This window comes from Oxyura jamaicensis, chromosome 7, assembly GCF_011077185.1.
Source record: "Oxyura jamaicensis isolate SHBP4307 breed ruddy duck chromosome 7, BPBGC_Ojam_1.0, whole genome shotgun sequence".
NCBI classification, from domain to species: Eukaryota; Metazoa; Chordata; class Aves; order Anseriformes; family Anatidae; genus Oxyura; species Oxyura jamaicensis.
In genome coordinates this window covers 15,816,394-15,838,069 of record NC_048899.1, presented here as the reverse complement: position 1 = coordinate 15,838,069, position 21,676 = coordinate 15,816,394, and the positions used below count along the sequence as shown (strand labels likewise).

The following is a 21,676-nucleotide window of genomic DNA, read 5'->3' as shown; positions in this document are numbered from 1 at the left end:
TTAAGTGTGGTCTTATGGGAAAAAAATAAACATCATCTTTTGCCATTTCTCTTGATGTACTTTTCTGTTAATGGGATGCTTACTACCAGCATACCAGAGAGAAGGAAAAGAATGGATTATATACACTAATTTGTAGTCCCCACAGACTGGTACTGGCTGCAGGTTGTGAACATGACACTGCAATTTCAGTGCTCCATGTACATACATGTAACAGCTGCTGTCTTCAAAGACCAAATTCAACCACTTCTTCTCCCTCTACACCCTGGGCTAATGGACATGTTTTCCAGGCCCGCTGTATACTATAGAAGAGACTTTCAAACTGCTGAAGCTGTCAGCTAGGCCTGCCAGTGACTCGTGTTGCATTAAGAGTCTTCAGGTCTCAGCCTCCACCTGAGAACTGAGTTCAGTTACAGGGAGCCACTTGTGTTTTCACCACAGTGACACAATTTATCTGAATGTGCATGAGAGCTGGACAACTGAATGTTACCTGCCTCCTGCAAGTCCACAGGTCTGATCTGAGATTTGTTTGACATGCGGCATTTAAAACATTGCTTGTTTCCTTGGATTTAGAAGGGTTTTCTCTGTGCTCTGCTTATGGAACAAGTAGGTTGAAATTTCAGCTTCTTTTGTAAAATGAAATGGTCACGTTAAAGCTTAGGAGTGACCCAACACTGAGAACAGATATGCACTGTAAGGAGGCTGTGTAGTCTCTGTCACTGAAAGGCGTTGGTAACAGAATTGGCTGTAAAAAAATGACATAGATGTTGCTGGATCTGGCAAGACAGTCTTTTGAATTTTTTTTCCTTTTGATATTCCTGATACCTAGCTAGTTGTAAGACACTTTTATTCTTTAATCACCTGTGTTTCCTTGAAACTCAAGATCTGATTCTAGCATCAACTGGGCGAACATCCTGGAACTCTGTCATTGTGGTTCTGGGATGTCTTAACTGACTGAGATCCAGCTGTCATGAGTGTGTTTAGTCACAGGATAAGTTTTGACACTGCAGATTATGTCCCAAGCTCCCATTCCCAGAGCCATAAAATCATCACTGGGAAAATTCCTCCTGGGGACGGCAAGCAGAAGTATTCCCTTTCTCTTGCTGGGGTAAATGGCGATGAGGATTTTACTCTTATTAGGTAGAAGCACAAATGAGAGAAGGCTGCAAGGAAAGTTGTTTCCTGTGCACAGCCTTGAGGTCTCTGATGAAGTAAAATGACACAAAATTTGCAGATGCTAAAAATAGTGATAACATCAGTTTGATGTTGCATTTTGTCTTCCTCCTATAATACAGTAAAATGGCCTGTAATTCACATTGCAAAATTGGCATGCATAGTTCTTTGAAGATATAATCTTCATTGTATGTCTGCAGTGGCCAGAGTTACAAGTCAACCCACTACAGTGCTATGGTGAGCCATACAAATAAATAAATAGGGATGAATAACACCATCTCCTTGGGGGCTATCAATCTGTCTTGGTTAGTTTGTGAGCTCTTCAGCACAGGAAATCTTTTGTGCCTTGTACAGACTTAAATTCACCCCTGGTGCTTAAGAGGGTAATAGATTATGTTAATTTTGTACATCACATTGTATAAAATGTGTTTTTAATTCAGAGACTTAACTCTTAAGTCCTTGCTGACAGTGGCATTAGTACAGATTTACGGAATTTGTTTGCAGCTGTGTTTTCAGCCTGGCATTTTAACGGAGCTTTTACAGCCTGTCAGAGGTGGTTGCTATAGCATGAAAGTGCTACGGAAAATATGTATGTATCATGGTTTACTTGTTATCATTGTATGCATATTTCATCCATTATTGCTAAATGTGTTGTAGCAGTGTCAAGAGCTGGGCAACTACACTGTTCCTTTCCTCCTGTTTCCTGAATACCATCAACTTTTGTGTCTTTCCCCTTCTCCCAGCTTGTTTGGTTTTCAGATCCTCTGTAGCCCTGAAGTCTAGAAGCAAAAAAAATCTTCCTTTTCAATGAAAAACAAAACCCAGCCAAGGGGAGCTAAGCTAGTGTCTGGCCATCTGGCAGAAGGTTAGAAATATCACTACCTTGAACTATGGCTTCATTTGCAGCAGTCTCTTTGCATTGTTTATAGTCTGCTTGAAGGGGATCTTCCTATACCAGGATGTAATAGGAACGTCATTTTTCCTCTAACATGAGCAGATGTCCTATCTGCAGTACTAGCAATAACACTGCCGCTTCCTGTTGTTGCAGATGCTGTTAGCAGGCTAGAGCTGGAAGCAGAGGAGGCCCATTTCAGCCCATGCCATTCAGTGCCATCAAGATCAATGCTACCTATGCATTTGCTACCTATCCTTTTTTCTCTTCTTTAACAGTGGGTTTCTCAGCTAGTGGACAGGACATTGCCCTGGAACACAAGTTTATCTAATTTCTGCTTTACATAGGGAAGGAGTGCCTCTGAAACCTGTTCTTCTCTGCCTTTCTCTAGATTGGTTTACACTAAACCCATTTACAAGCGGGATATGGAGGGAAGGGGTGCCTGAACTGAATCTGGCACACATTTAAGTGTAAATCTCCCCACTCTTAGGTTCCAGGGCACAGCCCTGTGTAAGCCTTCAAACAGCAATTACTACATTCTTTTTCCTTTTTTATGGGAGGTCACTATCAAATCTCATGACACATTTCTATCACTAATCTGGCAGGCTGCCATTCAGACCACAGGAAGTCCAGGAGAGAATATACACTTAGGGCCTTATTCCATCTTCATTATTCCATACACCAGCAGAATTCCTTAAAGTCTCTGAAAGTTCGATCTGAATGGAAAGTATTTTGCCTGAATAGCACCCCTTATTGAGACATTGTCACTGAATCACAAATTTAGATGAGTGTTGTGGCTGGCAGTTTAATCTATACTACATGGCAGTTTTTTCACACCAACACAGGCAGTGCTAATCACTTCTAATGGTCTATCAGGGTTGTCTGGCAGTGAGAGACTTCTTGATTTGAGAGCTGGACACTGAAGGAAAAAAACACAATTCCTATTCAAGAGTTTATTTGAGAATTTATTCACTTCGGCAATGAGGGAAATAATGTATTTTAATGCTTTTTTAATGGGAAATGCAATGTTACTAAAGCAGGTAAGACAGGATTCTGTTCATGAAAAATATGCAAAAAAAAAAAAATACACCACCCTGTGCTTTGTAGGAAAAAGAACAAAGACAAAACTGATCTGTGCATAAAAAATAGCAAGAAATGAAAACTGTAAGTGTAAGGCAGTATCCATAGTTTTTAGTTTAAATGATAATACAGATGCCCTAAACTTTTCCTATTTGCTCTTCTGTGCCTTAATATATGAATATGTTATTTTACTTTAAATGAATGCCAATCTTGTGTGTCACTAGGGATTTACAGAAATTGTAACTTTTCTGTTTTTGTTTGTTTGTTTGTTTGTTTTCACATTTTGATCCTTGTCAGTTCAATGGCCGCTATTAACACTTGTGATTTCATGGAGCTATAACTCTTGGGAAGTTAATTTCCTGTTGTTTTAACCAGCTGTGCATAGCTGCATAGCTGTATTTATATTTTTTTCAGTCTTTCAGGGAGTTCTGGTAATTTTTTATGGGTTCATTCCATGTCATCTTCTCATTTCAGGTTATTGAAGGAAAGTTGGCTCCTTTCTTGGGGAAGGTGATCAAGTTTGCCACGTCTCATGTGTATAGCTGCAGTCTTTGTAGTCAAAAGGGTTTCATCTGTGAGATTTGCAACAATGGAGAAATCCTCTATCCCTTTGAGGACATTTCTACAAGCAGGTACTGTAATGAAATTAATATTTGACTCATTTAACATCTTGGTGGATTCCCAGCCTCGTGACCTCTTATTATTTAAATAACTGCAGACTGGATCTGACTAATACATATTCCTGGGCAGCTACACCAGATTCCTGGCCCAGGGAGGCCACCATGAGCAGGCTTGGAAGTAGACCAGAGGAGCTACTTCCCAGAGCAGTTGTAAGTCTCAGAACAGCTGCTTAAAATGGGAAAACGTACCTAGTAGAATCTCATTATGTGATTTATTCAAGGTTTTCCTGCATTTTCAAAGTGTCCTAAAGCGCCAGACAGATTCTCTGGAGTGATCACAGTCATCTTTCCAGTATCTGATGTCACTTGACCCTTGATGTACTGGGACTGTATGTTGTAAAGCAATAACTATTTATTCTGAAATTTCACCTTATGGAATGCTATGGGTAATTCTCCGTTTTCTCTGTGCATACTCCTCTTCATATGTATGCAAGTTTGGTGGGAATTTTCTTCCATTAATGATTGATATTCTCACGTGGCTACGTAATAAATATATGACCAGCCTTGAGTTAAACCCAAGAACATTTATTTCTTATTATATGGAGTTCTGGGTGCCAAAACAGGGATAGGAGTTGTATGGAAAACCTAAAAGCAAAATGCAGAAAACCAGAGTAGACTTGGCAACACAGCAGTGTTACTACACTTCTACAAAAATGTCTTGGATTTTGAATAAAGGGGATTTTTATTTTTATTTTTAACTCAACAGAAAGACAGTGTATCTGACAGCACAGCATTCCTCCATAGATAAATACTTTTTGGCTGTTTCAAATATAGTCATTTTAATTTGTTCTCCAAAAAGTTCCATTGAAAGGAAAACAATTGAAGAGCCACCTTTAGAAACAATCAGGAGCAGCCTGTTAAAAGAGCTTTGTTAAGAATCCGATTCCCCTGTGTGTACAAAAATATTAAAGTACAATTAACCAAGAACTCCTCTTTGGGATTTTTCAGCCTAACTTGGCTTTCAGTGACTGTTCTGCACATTCTTTCTCCAGATTCTTATTCTAGAAAGTGCATTGACAAAGCAGAGGACGTAAGCTAAACAAGCTGTGCAGCTGAGCTCTCTATAAACAGTTTTCAAGAAAGAATGTATGTAGGGTGTGTGGTGAGGTGGGCTGAGTTAAAAAGATGACACAGAGCCTAAGGTGGCTATTGAGATTATATAAGAGGCAAATGAAGATCTTCCCAAAAAAATGATGAGCAAAAGTAAGAGCATTTGGGAAGACAAGTTTACCTGAAGGTCTGTTCATTTGATTTGCTTGGGGGAATTTTGTTCACAAAAACATTGTTGGGTGTATATTGTTCCCTTACCCTTCAGCTGAGATCAGACATACCTTGCAATTACAGAGTTTAAAAGCTTCTGGAATCAAATAGTATTTGTCAGTAGTTCAGTGAAAGCCAAAAGAAGGTGCTCTAGCTCCTGTTTTTGTGTGAGTTAGAAGCCAGAAAGGACTTTTGTTCATGTTTCACAAATGTGAAGTCGTGGTTGATGTCATGCCAAAGATAGTGGTCTTTGTTAACAATTTTAATGAAAACACAAGCAGCATGAATAGTTCTCCAATATTTCTCTTTATTATTTTGTCAGAGGGCATTATGCTTGCTCCTTTTGTACTCCTTATCACTAATAGTAGCTTTTGTCACCAGCATTTTCCATTTCCCTTTCTTGTTAGTTTTCTCATCTCATTACTACTCATGTGGGCACATGCACCTGTGAAGCTAACCAGATTATTCCAGTTCCATGTTTTTACATCTTTTCCATCTTCATGCTGGAGACTAGTTGTGCCAATAGGGGAACTTGTGTGTTTTACTGAGGAACTCCCATCAGCTGCAAAGCTCTGAGGGAAAACTCCAGGTAGAGGTTTTTGACATTTGTTGCTATCGAACACAGAGCAGAGGGATTCTGCAGTAGGTATTCTGACAACTATAATGACAGGTATAAGTTGAGGAAGCTACTTAGACATAGGCACATGTACAGACTAACCTGTAGCAGATGGAATGGCAAACCACAAAAGGTTTATATGAAGTCTTGCAATTATACCTGAAATTTCTGATGACATATGTCCAGCTTTGCTATTAGTTAAGTATCATACCGAGCTCTGGATAAACAGTTAGGTCCGAGTTGTGATTTAGTTGTACTATTCATGAGTCCACAAACGTGCAGTGAAAATTGACTACAACTCTATTTCTCCATCTTGGTTTTCTGAAATTGATGTCTACAACATAGGACTCCCATTTTATACTTGGGGTTGCCTAGACATTGAAGTACCCTGACTGTAGCTGCTGAGTTAAGAAAGAAAAGGAGCTGAGCTCTGAAAACCGCTTCCTGTCTTTCCTTGTTCTCACATGTTACCCATTCACTTTTGAGCATGCTATTAATTCTACCAGCAAACTGGGCTCTTAGGTTGAGAATATTTGAAAGTGGCAGCTTTTGCAAACGTCACCTCTCTGTTGAATGTTTGAAAAGTGAAGTCTGTTTGTGTGGGCTGTGTGTGTGTGTGTCTGTGTTGAGTTGGCACTTGTTTTTCTGGCTACCTCCCTGACCTTTCTTGCACTTTGGAGAGAAGAGTGACATCTGTCAGAGAGGCCGTTACAATTCCAGGGTGGTTCTCAGCTGGCTGTTACCTTTCCATCCTTGTGGTCTCTTAGGTCAGCTTTGAGAGATTGGTTCTCTCTGAAATTTCCCAGCAGCTTCTAGAGCAGTCTTCAGTTGGAATTTATGAAGGATGGGTTGTCTTCAGATATATCTATCTGAGAGAAAAGGGGGGGCCCTCTTGAAGGCTGGAGTTTCTCTTTGGTCAGGGTATTTGCTTAAGAGTCATTTTCGTCAGTCCTTGAGCAAACAGAGTGAATACCTGGGTTATGTGCTCCTCAGGGTTTGAATACACATATATTACATACCCTTCTCTCACTAATCAGCATGACACATTCCTTTGTTGGCAAACGGTTCCAAAACAAACACAATCAGTTCACTTAATTAGTGGGTCTGTGGGCTGTGCTTGGCAGACTCTTTACATCCTGCTCAACAATACAGCACAACAGTTTGCTGCCTTGAATGTAAGGGTGGGCTCACAAAGTCATAAGCTTTCTAATGATATTTCCTTTCTGTGGCTTTTCTTGGGAGGTGTTTATTACGCACAGAGCTTAATGAAAGCCATGATTCAGTAGTTAAACATTTTTTTTTATTATTTGGCTCATCCTTGTGGATGCCTCTTCCAATCTGATTCCTCTGTCCCCCATTTTCCTCCCTTATGTCTTTCTTTCACAAATTTATACGAGTTCATCTAAATTTCACAAATTCTGCATCTTTTTGAAGGTTTTTAAATCATGAAGACTCTTTTTAAAGCCTACTGAGTTAATTACACATTTCAGGGAGCAAATTGCCTGCTAATGTAAACTCTCACAGCTCTGCTTTTACTGGAGCTCTGGCAACTTAAACAACCTGCACATCAACCTCCTGTTTTATTTCTTGAACTAAATTTGCCTCAGGCTTAAATTTACCAAATAAACATATAAAATTATCCTATTATATTGCTAATTTTATTTTTACAAGTGTTGTGAAATGAGCTTAAATATCTCTGGTTATAAACTGGCTTGTTAGAGCTATCCTTGCCTGCTTATTAGCAGCCAGGCACTGCCCCTTAAGTTGTTCTGCTATTGTTTGTTCTTCATTAACACGGCGAAAAGTTTGCTTTTTTCTCCCAAAATAAAAAATAATAGCAGAAGTGAAAATAGAGAAAGAAATTCTGTGTAGTGATAAAGTCATCCATGATAAGTGATTCCATTTGTTTTATGATTTAGAGCAATTTATAGCAAGCTTTACATATTAAGGAATATTGGGGAAAATGCCATTGGAGAGAGAATGGAATTATTCATTAAAATGATTTTGTGTAATTAGATAAGTAATCATAGTTAATGTTAAGATTATTGCATGCTACCCAGTTAATAATGTCTTGATCTTGCCCAAGTGTTGGTATCCGAGTACCTACTCTCACAGATAATTTGTTGTGTTTCTCTGGTAAAGCTTACTCACTTGGTTATAGCCTGGATAGTTGATCCCTTGCCTTTTATGTTGTTACTATAGTTGTGTGTGAAACAAGGAGAGTAGTTCTTTTGTGTTTGTATTCATTTATCAAGGCTAAACTCTCTTCACTTTGTGAAGTTAATTTGTTCTGCAGATCAGTTAAGACACGTAGACCTTTAAAGATACAAACCAGAAGACCCACGTTTAAAATAGACATGCCACAGAACAGGCTTGACTATATCAAGCAGCTTGGATGCCTCTATAATCTTTGGCCACCATCCTGATAAGACCTATGAATGCACTTAACTTTACACATAGCGAGAAGTTTTACTAAGGGCTCTGAGGCTGTGCTTAGCTTTATGCACATGCCAAAGTCTTCGCAAAATTACAGCTCTCTGTATTATAGATGGTATGTCACTGGACAAAAACAGCTCGGAGCGTTTGGGAGAATGTCAAAGATAGATACTAGGTGGAGAGACTGAAATACATAGCAAAGAGCATTTCCAGAAAATCCCTTGGCAGAAGTGAAAGGCATCACTCAAAGTACATCATTTGCCTATCACTTTGGTTTGTTTTGTGTTAGACAGCCCTTCCCCAGACCTAGCTCCCCCAAGCTGTGCTAGTATTTTAGTACTTAATTTCTGAAAGAGCCAAGCTTATCAGATGTTGATAGTTTAAAAAGCTCATTCGAAGCACCCTGAAGGGATCTGCTCAGCACTTTCTTTAAAGAAATGTAGACACCTAAGTAGAAGCTAACTTCTCTTGATGATCTAATTTGATCTGTCAAAACTGATCAAAAATTTCTGGCCCAGATCTGATTTTTGTCTGTGCAGGTCATTGCAGTAATTTCATTTAGAACACATAAAAAGGAAGAAAATATACTGGCTTTTCATCAGTCATTGTATTTTGGAACTAGCTTTAGAGATCATTTTTACCTGCCTCATATCAGATTGGTGTTAATTAGAAGGTTCTGTATAAAGGCAGAGACTTATTTCAAGCTGGAAGGTCTCTTCAGTGCTGCCTCATGCACTTTCCCCTTAGCTGAACATAGCAGCCATCTCACTTCCAGTTTCTGTTTTATGGCTTCCCTCCTGTGCCTTCTTCCTCACTCTAGATACCCCACTTGTCTGTCAAGACCTTTTAGTTTACTACTGCTACTTTCTCATGCAAAATCCCTTTTTAAGATGGACCTTCACCATCTCACAAGTACAGTTACTTGTAGACTAGATATTAGCTTTTCAAATGTCCCTGAAAGCCAACACTACAACTCTCAAGTGGTCAGAAATTCTAAGATTACCTTAAGAATCTTGTTATTTATGCACTTTATCTTTTAAACATTAATTTTTTTTTCCTTCAAGGGTCTAGGAATGTCTTTAGCATTACAGCAGAGCTATGAAATCTAAGTGCATTTGCCTTCCTGTTATTAAAAGCAAAAGTTCTAATTTAATCACAGGATTCCAAGACTCAAGATGTACAGAAAAATGCAAAATAGAAGAGTCATATAATAAACTTATGATGTTTGAGGGCAATGTGTTATTACTGTTAGTAGTATTGCCTGACTCTTCTTTTAGGCTTTCAACCACCAGTTTGTGAATACAAAGCATTAATAATAGAAGTAGAGAGGTTCCAGATCATGGCATGGCATCTGGCAGAGGCAGAGGGTATATAGGGCTGAGCCATGTAAACACTTAAATTGCTGTGGCATCTCAGCCCCTTTAGTGGTTTGCAAGTAGTGCATGTGTAGGGCTTTTCTCCTTTCCAAGATGACTTGCCTCCACTGGCAAAAGTGTAATCACAGTTTCAGATTAAATGTCTGATTTTACTGTCCCTTTACAGATTTCTAGTGAATTGCTGTGTACAGGCCGCATTGTTTGATTTAGGATCTTTGAACTTAGACTACTTACAAAGTGTGGTGCTGAGGTGGAGAGTCAGTCCTTAATTCTCCAGCTAGCCGCAAGTATGGAAATATACATAGATAAGTAGTATAAATCCCTGCAGCCACAGCCAAGGACAAGCTGAGGACACACTTTCCTCCTTAATCGGGAGTGACAGAGCTCTGCAGAGAGGTGTCTGAGACCGGCAGGATCTCTCTGCTTCTGCTTGACCCCACTGCCGCGCTTCATTGCAGTAACTCAGCCTGTGTACACAACTATCATGGGAGGACAGTGGGTGGTTAAATCAAACTGTTCTTGTTCAGACCTGGCCTGTAGCAAATTGTTCTGTGAGCACCCAAAACGAAGGCCTGCTTGGCATTTTCTCTCCTGTCTGTGATTTCTCTGGGTCTGGTAAAGACGTTTGCACTGAGGCTCCCCACACTGCCAGTGGAGCACTGGTGGTTTTCTGTCTCCTCCAGTGAGCTGTCTGCTTTTCCCCTAATTTATGGGGGTTTAATATTTCTGACTATCTTGAACATCAGTTGGATGTATTTGACATCTAAGTTGATGTCCTTGGTAGTGTGTACTAGTCTGACAGGATGGGGATAGCCAGGGTGAGCCCTGGGCAGTGGAGCCAGGTAGGGACTCATTCATCCACTCTCCCCCCTGCTTGGGGCACTCCATCAGGGGCTGAGTCTGACCCATGCTGGGTACAAGGGAGCATCGACACTGGTCTTAAGAGTTTTCATGCAGGGACACTGGGTTACATGTCCTTCAGCCATCCCAGCATGGCATTACTTTGCTGCTGCTATTACAGCAGCAGCAGCGCTGTTGGGCACAGACACTGTTTCAGGCTGTGGTCAGGGATGTTTGTGTAGCTGTTGCATGGATGCTGTCCTCGTTGAGCCCTGTCCGTGCAGGCTGGCAATCACTGTACACCCCTTGCTAGCTGCTGCCTGTAACCAGCACTGGCTCCCACAACACACGAACTGAGCTGATGGTTGGCAGTTACAGTTTTTGATGCTCTTTCTGTGTGCTCCTGAGCCAGCCTAGAACCCAGCCATTCCTTTATAAATCAGGAGCACCTTCAGGCTCTGTTAGCATGCCAAGAGTAACCCTCTGACAAGGAGGTATTTAGAAAAGAAAACTATGATTATGCTTTGAATCACCATTTCTACTCGTGCCAGCCCCCTGAGCACTGAATTAATTGTTTAGAGTGAATTTCCAGACATGTAGCGATTTCGGGGACTGGGTAGACTGTAAGTGTGTCATAAAAGGAATTATCTTAGCAAGCTCCTTATAGGGACAAATCAATGCCATATCAGTGCCAACTTTCTTCCATTCATTTACTACATCAGTGTCCGGCCTTAGGCAGGCTCCTTGCGTTGGTTCCTAGGCAACTGTAATAATATTGCTGCACGCATGTGTCAGGCATTGATTGCCTTTGAGGCTTTTTTTGTGTTGTAAGTGAACACAAGCCAGTCCGTTTTCTTTTTTCTTTGTGTTCTGCTAAAGTCTCTCATAGTTTTGAAGGGCACATCTGTGATACTCACAGCTGAGTAATTCAGAAATACTTGCAGACATGCACGTGTGCATAGCATGGGATGGTGATCATGCTGAAATCCCTAGGCAAGCCTTCCTTAAGCTACTGTGGTTTGTTCCCTGTGCTGTTTTTTAGTAACCAAGTTACAGGTGGATTAGTATTTTAGGTGCTTAGCGAATGTATAGCATTATCTAAAGAAAATATAATGAACAACACTGTTTTTCTTTGTCTTTACTCTGCAGGAGGGAAGAAAAATAATAATCTGAAGAGTTTTAGGTAATGAAGGGCTAGGTCCTACATCAAATCCTTATTGACATTCCTTTTGAAGGGATTACTTGAGCAAATGTGTGCAAGGCCTGGCACAGAGGAAGTGGTTTTCTTGTGAAAAAAAATGAGAGTTAGTATATAAAAATACAAAAGAAATGATGGCAGATGAATATGGCACTTCAGTGAGACAAGAGAGAGCTCTTTACCCTTCTCATCTCTTCTCATTGCTTCTGGCTGACCTTGAGCAAGTCAGTTCACCTCATTTCCCATTTGTGAAGCAGGAATTGTGGTATATCTGTCATCCATTGTTCATGCCAGGGATGAGCAGCATAGCCAGAATTGTGGTATATCTGTCATCCACTGTTCATGCCAGGGATGAGCAGCATAGCCATGGTCCACTTCGATTCCCAGCTTGGTGTTTGGAAGCCAGACAGGTGCAGCCCATGTGTTTGGTACTGAAGCTGTCCTAATAAACCTTGCTGGTCCCAGCAGCTTCATCCCAGCACAGTCACTCTGGTCAGCCTGCCAACCTGTTTACCAGAATGTAGAGTTTACCAAGTATTGACATGCATATTTTTCAAATGCCCAGACTTGGTGAGAGATAGTTATGTTGGCATTTCTTCAGCAGATCATGAGTGGTTTTGTGCTTCTATTGTAGAAAGACTTCTCTTTTGTAACTAGTAATAAAAGTAATAAGAGTATTCTAACACCTGTCTAGTCTGTCAGGCTGTGGAGAGCTTTGGCCTTTCACTCACATACTTTTCAATGCAATAGAAATTATTTAGAGTATTGAATAATTCTCTGTATTTCTATTACTACAGTTTTCAACCATGTAGAACATCCTTAAAACATGAAACACCCTCTTTAATCTCAAGAGAAATTTAGTTGGTCAAGAAAGAAAAAATAGAGAAGACACCAAAATAGAGGATGCTATTTCAGACGCTATCTGAGAAGGCTGAAAGTCGGTAGGAAAACAACATGTGGTGTTCTTCTTCAAATAAGGTTTGAAAAATAGCAAGGTGTTGTTAATACGCTGTATCACACCATCATTCATTACAGAAGGAAACCTGAAAAGCCTGAATGGCTATGGCCTCATGAACTTAATGATATATAGAAATCTCACAAAAGATGCAGAGACTTCCTGGCCTCTAGCCAAAGAAGAAGTTTGGATTCAGAAGTAGTACCTGAACCATAAATTACCTATGACAATGGGAATTAAGGAAAAAATGACTAAGTGTAGTAATTTACATGAGCCTTTTGTAGACTACAACATGTATTTTTTTCCCATGGAAAGAAAAACATTTGGGAATACTGAGGCATAAAAACAGCAGTAAAGGAAATTCTGAAACTCCCATGTGGAGAGCTAGTTGGAGGACGGTTTTATAGAACAGTTCTTGGTAGTGGCCTCTGTAAAGCATTGTGATGGAGCCTATCAAGGAAGACAAAACAACTGGCTAGCAGTTACAGGCAGAAAGATTGGCATTCTCTTCCATCCTTCAGCAGGAAAGCAGTCAGCTATATAGGTGCATCTACACAGTTGCTTAGATACCCAGTTTGGCAGCCTGAAAAAACATTTTTTTAAATATATATTTTGTCCTCTACCTTCTTGAAAAGTAGCAAAGGTAGTTCTTGTCTTTTTTTTTGTTTGTCGGAACAAAAAGCCATGCTGTTTTGTTTGTCAGAAGCTCTGCAAAAGGATCTGAAGAAAGCCTTAGAAATAGCTCTGTGAGATCAGTTTTCAAAAGGGAGTATCAATTTAGAAGTGCATGTGAAACACTATTTTTCCTAACACAGGTGTTGCTGTTGCCTTCACAAAACACAGCTGCTGCTAATGCAGCTCCTGGCTGCCCGTTTTTGCCAGGGAGATGTACTGGGTGAGGAAGACGACTATATTGTCTTGGCTGTATTGTGGTATGGACTGAGTTACATATATGCAGCTGTCTTTGACTATAGTGCCTGTTAATCCTTATGGAGTGCAGGTTCCTGCACCAAGAGGGACATTCTGGCAATGTTTAACCATCTGACCTTGCAAGTTTGCATTTTACATCAAATCATTTGGGTGAGAGACCTCGTTGCAGCTTTTCTAGGTTGCGTTGTCCTTCAGTCTCTGTTTCATATCATATGGAGAAAGATGTTTGTCCTGTTAAATACATAAATGCATTATTTGAAGAGCCATGTCTGTCTGTCCAAGTTCTTAGTGACAAGGAAACAGCTTCAGAACACATGAAGAATCAGGAACAGTAGGCTGGTGTTCTTAGCACAGAATCACAGAATCATAGAATAGTCTAGGTTGGAAGAGACCTCCAAGGTCACCAAGTCCAACCTCTGACCTAACACTAACAAGTCCTCCACTAAACCATATCCCTAAGCTCTACATCTAAACGTCTTTTAAAGACCTCCAGGGATGGTGACTCAACCACTTCCCTGGGCAGCCTATTCCAGTGACTAACAACCCGTTCAGTAAATAAGTTCTTCCTAATATCCAACCTAAACCTCCCCTGGTACAATTTTAGCCCATTCCCCCTCGTCCTGTCGCCAGGCAGGTGGGAGAATAGACCAACCCCCACCTCGCTACAGCCTCCCTTCAGGTACCCGTAGAGTGCAATAAGGTCGCCCCTGAGCCTCCTCTTCTCCAGGCTAAATAGTCCCAGGTCTCTCAGCCACTCCTCATGAGACTTGTTCTCCAGACCCTTCACCAGCTTCATAGCTCTTCTCTGGACTCTCTTGAGCACCTCAATGTCCTTCTTGTAGTGAGGGGCCCAAAACTGAACACAGTACTTGAGGTGCGGCCTCACCAGAGCTGAGTACAGGGGGACAATCACTTCCCTGGACCTGCTGGCCACGCTGTTTCTTATGCAAGCCAGGATGCTGTTGGCCTTCTTGGCTGCCTGAGCACACTGCTGGTTCATATTCAGCCGACTGTCAACCAATACTCCCAGGTCCTTCCCTGCCAGGCAGCTTTCTAACCACTCATCTCCCAGCCTGTAGCTCTGTTTGGGGTTGTTGTGCCCCAGGTGCAGGACCCGGCACTTGGCCTTGTTGAACTTCATACCGTTGGCCTCGGCCCATCGGTCCAGCCTATCCAGATCCTCCTGCAGAGCCTTCCTACCCTCGAGCAGATCGACACACGCACCTAACTTGGTGTCGTCTGCAAACTTACTGAGGGTGCACTCGATCCCCTCATCCAGATCATCGATAAAGATGTTAAAGAGGACTGGCCCCAGTACCGAGCCTTGGGGGACTCCACTAGTGACCGGCCTCCAACTGGATTTGACTCCATTCACCAACAGCACTAACAGCCCTTCCATTTTTTATGCTACAACGAAGATAAAATTATACATCAGGATTAAATAAGAAGCAATGTTTGCAATATTCTAAAATGGAATGTCATTTTGGTGGGTTTTTGTTTGTTATCACTGGAAGATTTCTCCCAATGAGATTAGGAATGGTCAACCAGTTGACATTTTCAGGATCAGTTAAGACTGACTATATCAATATAATGAAAAACAAAGGCATAAATGTCTTGAGCTAGTATAGCTAGTGTAGCTCCATCGCTGTTAAAAGGAGTAACTTACATTTACGCAAATACAGAGCAGGATCAGCATTAGCCCACGTGTGGCTGAGTTCCTTTAGCAGTGAGGAGATAGAAGCGTGCAGTGATGGCTGACCCATACATCCTCTCTGCCTGTCCCTGCAGAGAGCAAGAGGCAGCTTTGCACTCCAATTCAGAGCAGTGGTCTTTAGGCTGCTGTTTTGTCATCATCTGCACACCGTGGCTGGGACTGGGAGTACATCCTCCTTCACAGGAGGAAACAGATCTTTCAGAGCTGCAGTCAGCATTTGAGGCACCAGAATGGACTGAGGATGGTCTTGATGGCGGCAAGTTTTGCCAGGGCTGTTCCCATACTGAAGCAGTGCTGCGGGCTGAGAGATCCAGGGCTGGCTGTTTGCAGTGCTATGGTTAGAGCCTCACAGCGTGGGATCCCAGTCAGAGCTTCAGCTGTTGTACCACCACTAATAAATAACAGTGCAGACATTTTTTCTCTCTTTTGGCTTTGAGCACTATGAGAAAAAAATATTTTTTTCCAATGAGCTTATTTCTGAAACATGAATTCATATTAATTTAAACACTATAAATCTTTGCTTTCTCTGTTGGTAGCCTTTCACTGGAAGGAACAGGTGTTCCTCTCTCATCCTGCTGGCATCCATTTTAGCAGCAATTTTTGATAAGTTTTGTCACCTCATTGAGTACTGTGGAGAAATATTGAGTGAGGATAGGGAGTGGCAGTGCAAGAGCACAAAATTACACTCCTCATCAATCATTACCCTCTAGCAACTTCCAGGGCACTGCAAATTGCTGACTAACAAGAGAGAATTAGTTTGATAAAATCACCATTAGTGTCAGGTCAGAATGATGTAGTTTTAAAGACATGGCTGTCCTCTCTGTCTCTCCTTCATCCATTAGTGCGTCTGTTCATAGAGATCCCAGTCCAGCAAAGCATGTAAGCACATGTTTAATTTTAGGCAGATCAGTAATCCCAAGGAAATCACTGGGATACTAGTCCTAGGTATGCATTTATGTGCTTCAGTGGATCAGGGCCATAATACCAATTCTTTTTTTGAGCACACAAATGATAAATATCTCTGTGAGCCAGTTTCTTGATTCAAAAACAGTTTCAGACTCACTAGCTGGACATAAAAAAAAAAGAAAAATGTGTCAAATTCTGGTGCTATGGAACATAGTAGTTAGCAGACATAGAGCATCTTACTTAACTTAGCTTCTTTAACCCTACTTTTCTTACTTGTTGAGTTCTATCAAATTCAGCCACCTAGAAATCTGCCCCTGAGCTTCTGCATAGCCTTCTCAAAGCTCTGCAGTTATTAAAATTCAGACCATCTTTGGTCGTTCAGGCATAAAAGCTAAAGCCAGCTCAAGAATTGCTCTTTAAAAGTTATAGGTAGGATGCAGATGCAACTAACATAGTTAATGAAACACGTTGTGTTATGGACTTCTCTCAGTGTTGCCAGACTGCATGCCAAATATACAATTTGTTTTAAAGGTGGCTTTTATTTGCCTTATGGCTTCTCAGGGTTTAGGGCTTGTTACCTCATGATTTCAATTTTTCTTCACAATCTTGAAGACTGTAACCTTATTTCTAACCAAAGAAAGAAAGAAAGAAAAACACCCAAACAAACAAAAAGTAAGGATAACAATGGGCGCTAGGATTCTCATATGGTCATGGGACTACAATAACTGCAAATAAGGAAAGTGTGAAGCACTGCAAAACTTCCCACAGAATTACCAATCTGACCACCCTTCATTTATACTTAAAAACTGCTCTGAAGTTTTTTTTGTTGTTGTTGCTTTCATTACTTGATTACACAACTGTAATCTAAGGCTTCATATTCCTGACACTGTCAACCTTTTTTTTTTTTCCATTTGGTTACAGAACTGCAGTAAGACAGTGACTTACTGGTCCACTATACAGTTATTTGTATTGAAAGGCTGAGAATGTCCAACTGTTCAGCTCTAGCCCACTCCATCATAACCAGATGTTTCATTGCTCCACAGCCATCTAGAATTGGATATTTGATCTACTATGACATTACATCCATCACCATCTAGCCTGGTCTTTCACACACGACAGACAGGATGTCTGTCTACTATTCTGTGTTTCATTTTTACTTTGTGGAATTACTTATTTTCCTGCTTTTGAAATGGACTTTCCTGCTTTACTCTTTCCAGAACAGCTGACTGCAACACTGGAACTTCATGGCCCAAACTGTCATATCTTGATTGTTCCAAATGCTGAAATATACCTTAATGGAAATGAATGCCATTATTCTTCATTTACAGATCAAAGTAGCAAACTTGTCTTTCATAAAATAGAAATTATGCCTATTCTGTGATAGACCTGAAAGCTAATTAATAAGAAGACATAATTATTAATCCTTGTAACAATGTCTGTCTTTGAGGCAGAAGCACTGTGATAGATTCTCAGCAAGTGCATAAGGATGCAAGATTTTGCTAGTCCTGAGTAGCTTTACACCAGCAGAGGTGTGGACAAGCCACTGCCTTTTGATATTCCACTTTTTTGAAATCTAGCAGTTTGAGCTACCAGAACTGTTTGAAGGATTGTCTACTGTCCACAATCCATGTGAAGTCCATTGCATGCTCTGGTCCAATTTTGTCATTCGATTTTGACACTACTTTGTGTTTGCAGGTGTGAAAGCTGTGGTGCTGTCTTCCACTCTGAATGCAAAGTGAAGGCTGTACCATGCCCCAGGTGCGTGCGTAAAGAATTGCAGAAGAAGCAGAAATCCTTCTGGAGGCGACTGAATATGGATGAAAACTTCGAAGAGTCTTGCAACATGTTTGAGTTGTCATATCAGAACACATGAGTTCCTTAAGGCAGTGGCCAGCCTGAAGAGAGCCTCTTCCCCAGCTGCCAGGTCAAGCAACCTCTCAGCTTAGCCAGGCAGAAATCTTTTTGCAAAATAATATCTGATCTTCATCTGTGAATAGCAGCTGCCGAAGTGGCCATAAAGCCTCGTTGGCTTTGAAATAACAATGGCTCAACTGCATTTTGCATTGAAGTCCAGCCGCTAGCTCTTATACAAAATGTGATTTACTTGAAATGCTTTAGGTCTAGCAAATTGAGCACCCAACCTTTTCTTTTCCACCTCTGGAGAAGATGTTTCCTCAAGACAGAAAGTATTTGCTGCCATGAACACATTATTTTTGATGCTGTTCATTTAAAAATGAATCATCTACTTATTTATGTGTATTATTTATTATTAGCCTTGGCAGAGGTTCTGGTAAGGTGTTTGTTACACAGAACCTCATAAGGCATAAATGATATTAAGCCTACCTGCTACTTTTGACATGGACACGGTTCCATTTCCTCATGTTTCCAGAGAGCTATTTCTAAAGGATCAGCACGTTTACATGCCACTCCTCCCCGAGGAAAGAAAAGTATCTCCCATCAAACCTTATTCAGGATGTTTGCAAGCATAAGATGCAGAATAATTCCTTTAGCTGTGCTTATTTATAATCACCCATTCCACATTATGGAATATTACATAAGCAGATAAGCAGGGTACTTGCTGCTGTTCTTATTCGGGCTGGGTATATCTGTCAAGCTCTGTCACTAAAGTCCATTCTGCTTTATGCTACTTATTCTTGATCTATGTGGGGTCACATCCTCATTTCCAGTAACATGACTTTCAAATCTCCTGCTAGGTTTGAAGACATTTCAACTGTCTACATTGGTTTTGTTCTTGTTGTGTGAAGTTTACTTTACGTTATTCTAACCTGATCCTGGTAGACCAATAGTTGGGAAAGTGATCTTGCCCAATTTTGCTAGAAAACACCCTCAAAATTGTGAAACACTAGTTTGCTGTGTTCATGTGCAATTTGTGTCCTGAGTTCTCTGGGAGCACTAGAGGATTCTATAAGTCTCTAGTGATTCACGTGGTGGAGAGCGAACTTCTCAAGGTATGGTTCTGCCTCGCAAACCTGGAACGTAGGGAAGTACTAAACATGGTAAATTACATATATTGTGAAAGATATGACTGGAGAGTTGTGTGTCATCAGTAACAGTGTTCTGTTCGTTGTGTTTTCACCTCCAGTGAACACTTAGGGATCCTCCTCACTCCAGTCCACATTTTTAACTTTTTCTCCAGACCCTGCAGTAATATGTGTATTACATGCATATGAATACATTCATATTTATATACACATATATATATACAGCAAGCAAATACGATTTCAGAAGAAAAAAGCCAGTCGCATGTGCATTTTCCTTCTCTCATGTAGGTTTGTTAAAATGCAGACTACTGATCTTTGCTTTCTATATAATATGCAGGCTGTTATTATATTCAAGGCAGAAAGCAGTCTTGATCATTGAAGCAGCTCACTAATTGCTAAGTATTTTAAATAAAAGAACAGGATACATCATGCTTGCATTAAAGGGCAGAAAGTTACACAACGGACTTGTATTGGAGTACAAATGGTTGCCTTTTCCAGCCTCCAGTCGAAGAAAGTAGCTGAATCTCAGCTTTCCCAAATTTGAGCGCAACTTTATGTATATATATATATATATAGAAGCATGTTTATATCTGTATTCATTAGACAACCAGTGCCTTTCTTTTCCAGAAGTCCTCCTCCCATTGAGATTCTTTGGAAGAAAGTAGGGGTTTTTCCATGTTCTTGGCAAAGTAGTATAGGGATTCCCATATTTAATGAACTTGGTGAATCATACACCTTTGTCACTAAAATTAGTATTTCCCCTACACAGGGGCATCTGTGTTTCATTCAGCTCACTGTTCTTCATATGAAATGAGCTGCTTTCAGCTATCATCCTTAAGGATATAATGTTCCTTTAAAGTCCATTCCCATGTGAAGAACTCCTTGCACGTTCACATATGCAAACACAGGGGAAGTCTTGTGGAATTAGTCATGCAAACAGGAACTGCAGTGGTGCTGGCTGAATAAACAGTACACTCCCATATTTTTCAGCATGTGTCACTACAACCAGCCCTGTGGCAAAGCCAGTAGCTCTGAAACTGTCAGAATCTGGCAGGTACTATTTTGAATTAGCTCTAGACATAATGGTGGGTCATGAAAGAAAAAAGAAGTGACATTTTCCATATCATAATGCTTTTGAATTTAAGATATCTTAGGGCATTAGTTCACATCCAACCCAGTTTAGAGAGAGGTGCTTGTGTGCACTGTAAAGTACCCTGTGGCATCAAGAAATCAAGGTTCAGGCATTGCAAGGTATTGGTAACTTTGTCAGATGCCCTGATCTCCAAAGTGCCAGTGATGTGGGTGGTTAGATATTCTAGTTAAATTCTGGAATAACAACAGACAAGTTTGGAGTTACTCTAGATTTGTGCAGGTATTACAGAACAGAGTTGCTTTGTTAACTGAGATTTACAGGAAAAAAAGAATATGTTGTCAACAAACCTGCTGGAATTAGTGGTGGGTCTGGAACCACTGCCATTTCTAAAGGCAAAGAGCAAAAGCATGTTTTTACAACATGCTGGCAGCACCCAAAGCTTTTTATGATGGGATAATGTACAATAAAGATCAGATTTTTTTTTTTTTTTTTTTTTTAATCCAGTGTTGCTGTAAATAAGCCAGTTCCTAAATCAGATGCGATTTTTCCACCTTGAAAAAGTAATATAGCTTCTTGTAGCTACAGGAGCTGGCTGTAATGTGGAAGATGCTTTCCTCTCAGGGATGCCTAGCTCCTGTCCAAAAAAAGTTATTCTATATGGATGGGTAGGATGCAGTCTTCTATCTCTGCCTTTCAAAATCATAATTCAAGGTCCAATCCTGCCCTCAGGAATTGTGGATGCAGTAGGAACAAGCCCTGATCATTTTCTAGCACTGCAAGATAGAAGAATAAACAGAAACTACTGCTCATGTTACTAACTCTCAAAAGACCAACTCTAAAAGGATGGTTTTCATGCAAGAGCCAGCTGCTAGTAGGAGACACAGCTCATACTTCTGGAGGTGATTTGGGTTTTGGACAACACTATACCCTTGTGTGATTGTCTCTGCCGTACTAGCATAGTGCTGCACACTGGTCCCCAGTGCTACTGTGTCCCCATTCTGCAGCCTGTAGCCTGCACATGCTCTGCTCTGCAGATGGCTGGGTGGGCATCAGCTGGAAAAGTACCTGGGGTCTTTCCAGATTGCGCACATCTGTCCTCCCCACACACACCCACAGGTAGAATTTGTGTATTAGTACTTCTAGTCCCATCCTACCCACACATGATATAAATATGAAGTAAGTTTGAACAATAATGTTTCGTTGTGAATCAAAAATAAAATGCGCTGTTCGTCTCCTTCACAATAAAAGGTGCTTTCTTTACTTACGGAGGAGGAATAGATCTGTAGGTCCAGTTACTGCTCTTACTTGCTTGTACAGAACTTATAATCACTGTAGAATTAGGGTGCTTCACTGCAAGGGACTGTAGCCTGACTTTACAACTACTTTAGAAACTTCTCAGTTTAGTTAGTCTGAGATCATTTAACCCAGGACACTGTAGATAAACTAATTCCATTCTTCTTTTCCTCTCTACTCAAACCCTCTAGCTTTTCTTTTATGTAGATAAGGACCTACCTAGGGGATGCAAAAT

The 21,676-nt window shown here is 40.7% G+C and overlaps 1 protein-coding gene across 6 annotated transcripts in view; it reads left to right on the top strand.

Moving 5' to 3' along the window:
• PLEKHM3 (pleckstrin homology domain containing M3) overlaps positions 1-21,676 on the top strand; it is a 119,060-nt gene that overhangs the window by 71,256 nt on the left and 26,128 nt on the right. For 3 of the 6 annotated variants that reach the window (XM_035332362.1, XM_035332361.1, XM_035332363.1), the window contains 2 exons: positions 3,617-3,774; positions 17,749-20,153. In XM_035332362.1, coding sequence (XP_035188253.1) covers positions 3,617-3,774; positions 17,749-17,926 — 336 coding nt within the window. In that variant the 3' untranslated portion in view covers positions 17,927-20,153. Of the gene's footprint in view, positions 1-3,616; positions 3,775-17,748; positions 20,154-21,676 lie in introns of those variants that run through there. The other 3 variants (XR_004752607.1, XR_004752606.1, XR_004752608.1) reach the window with 1 other exon arrangement.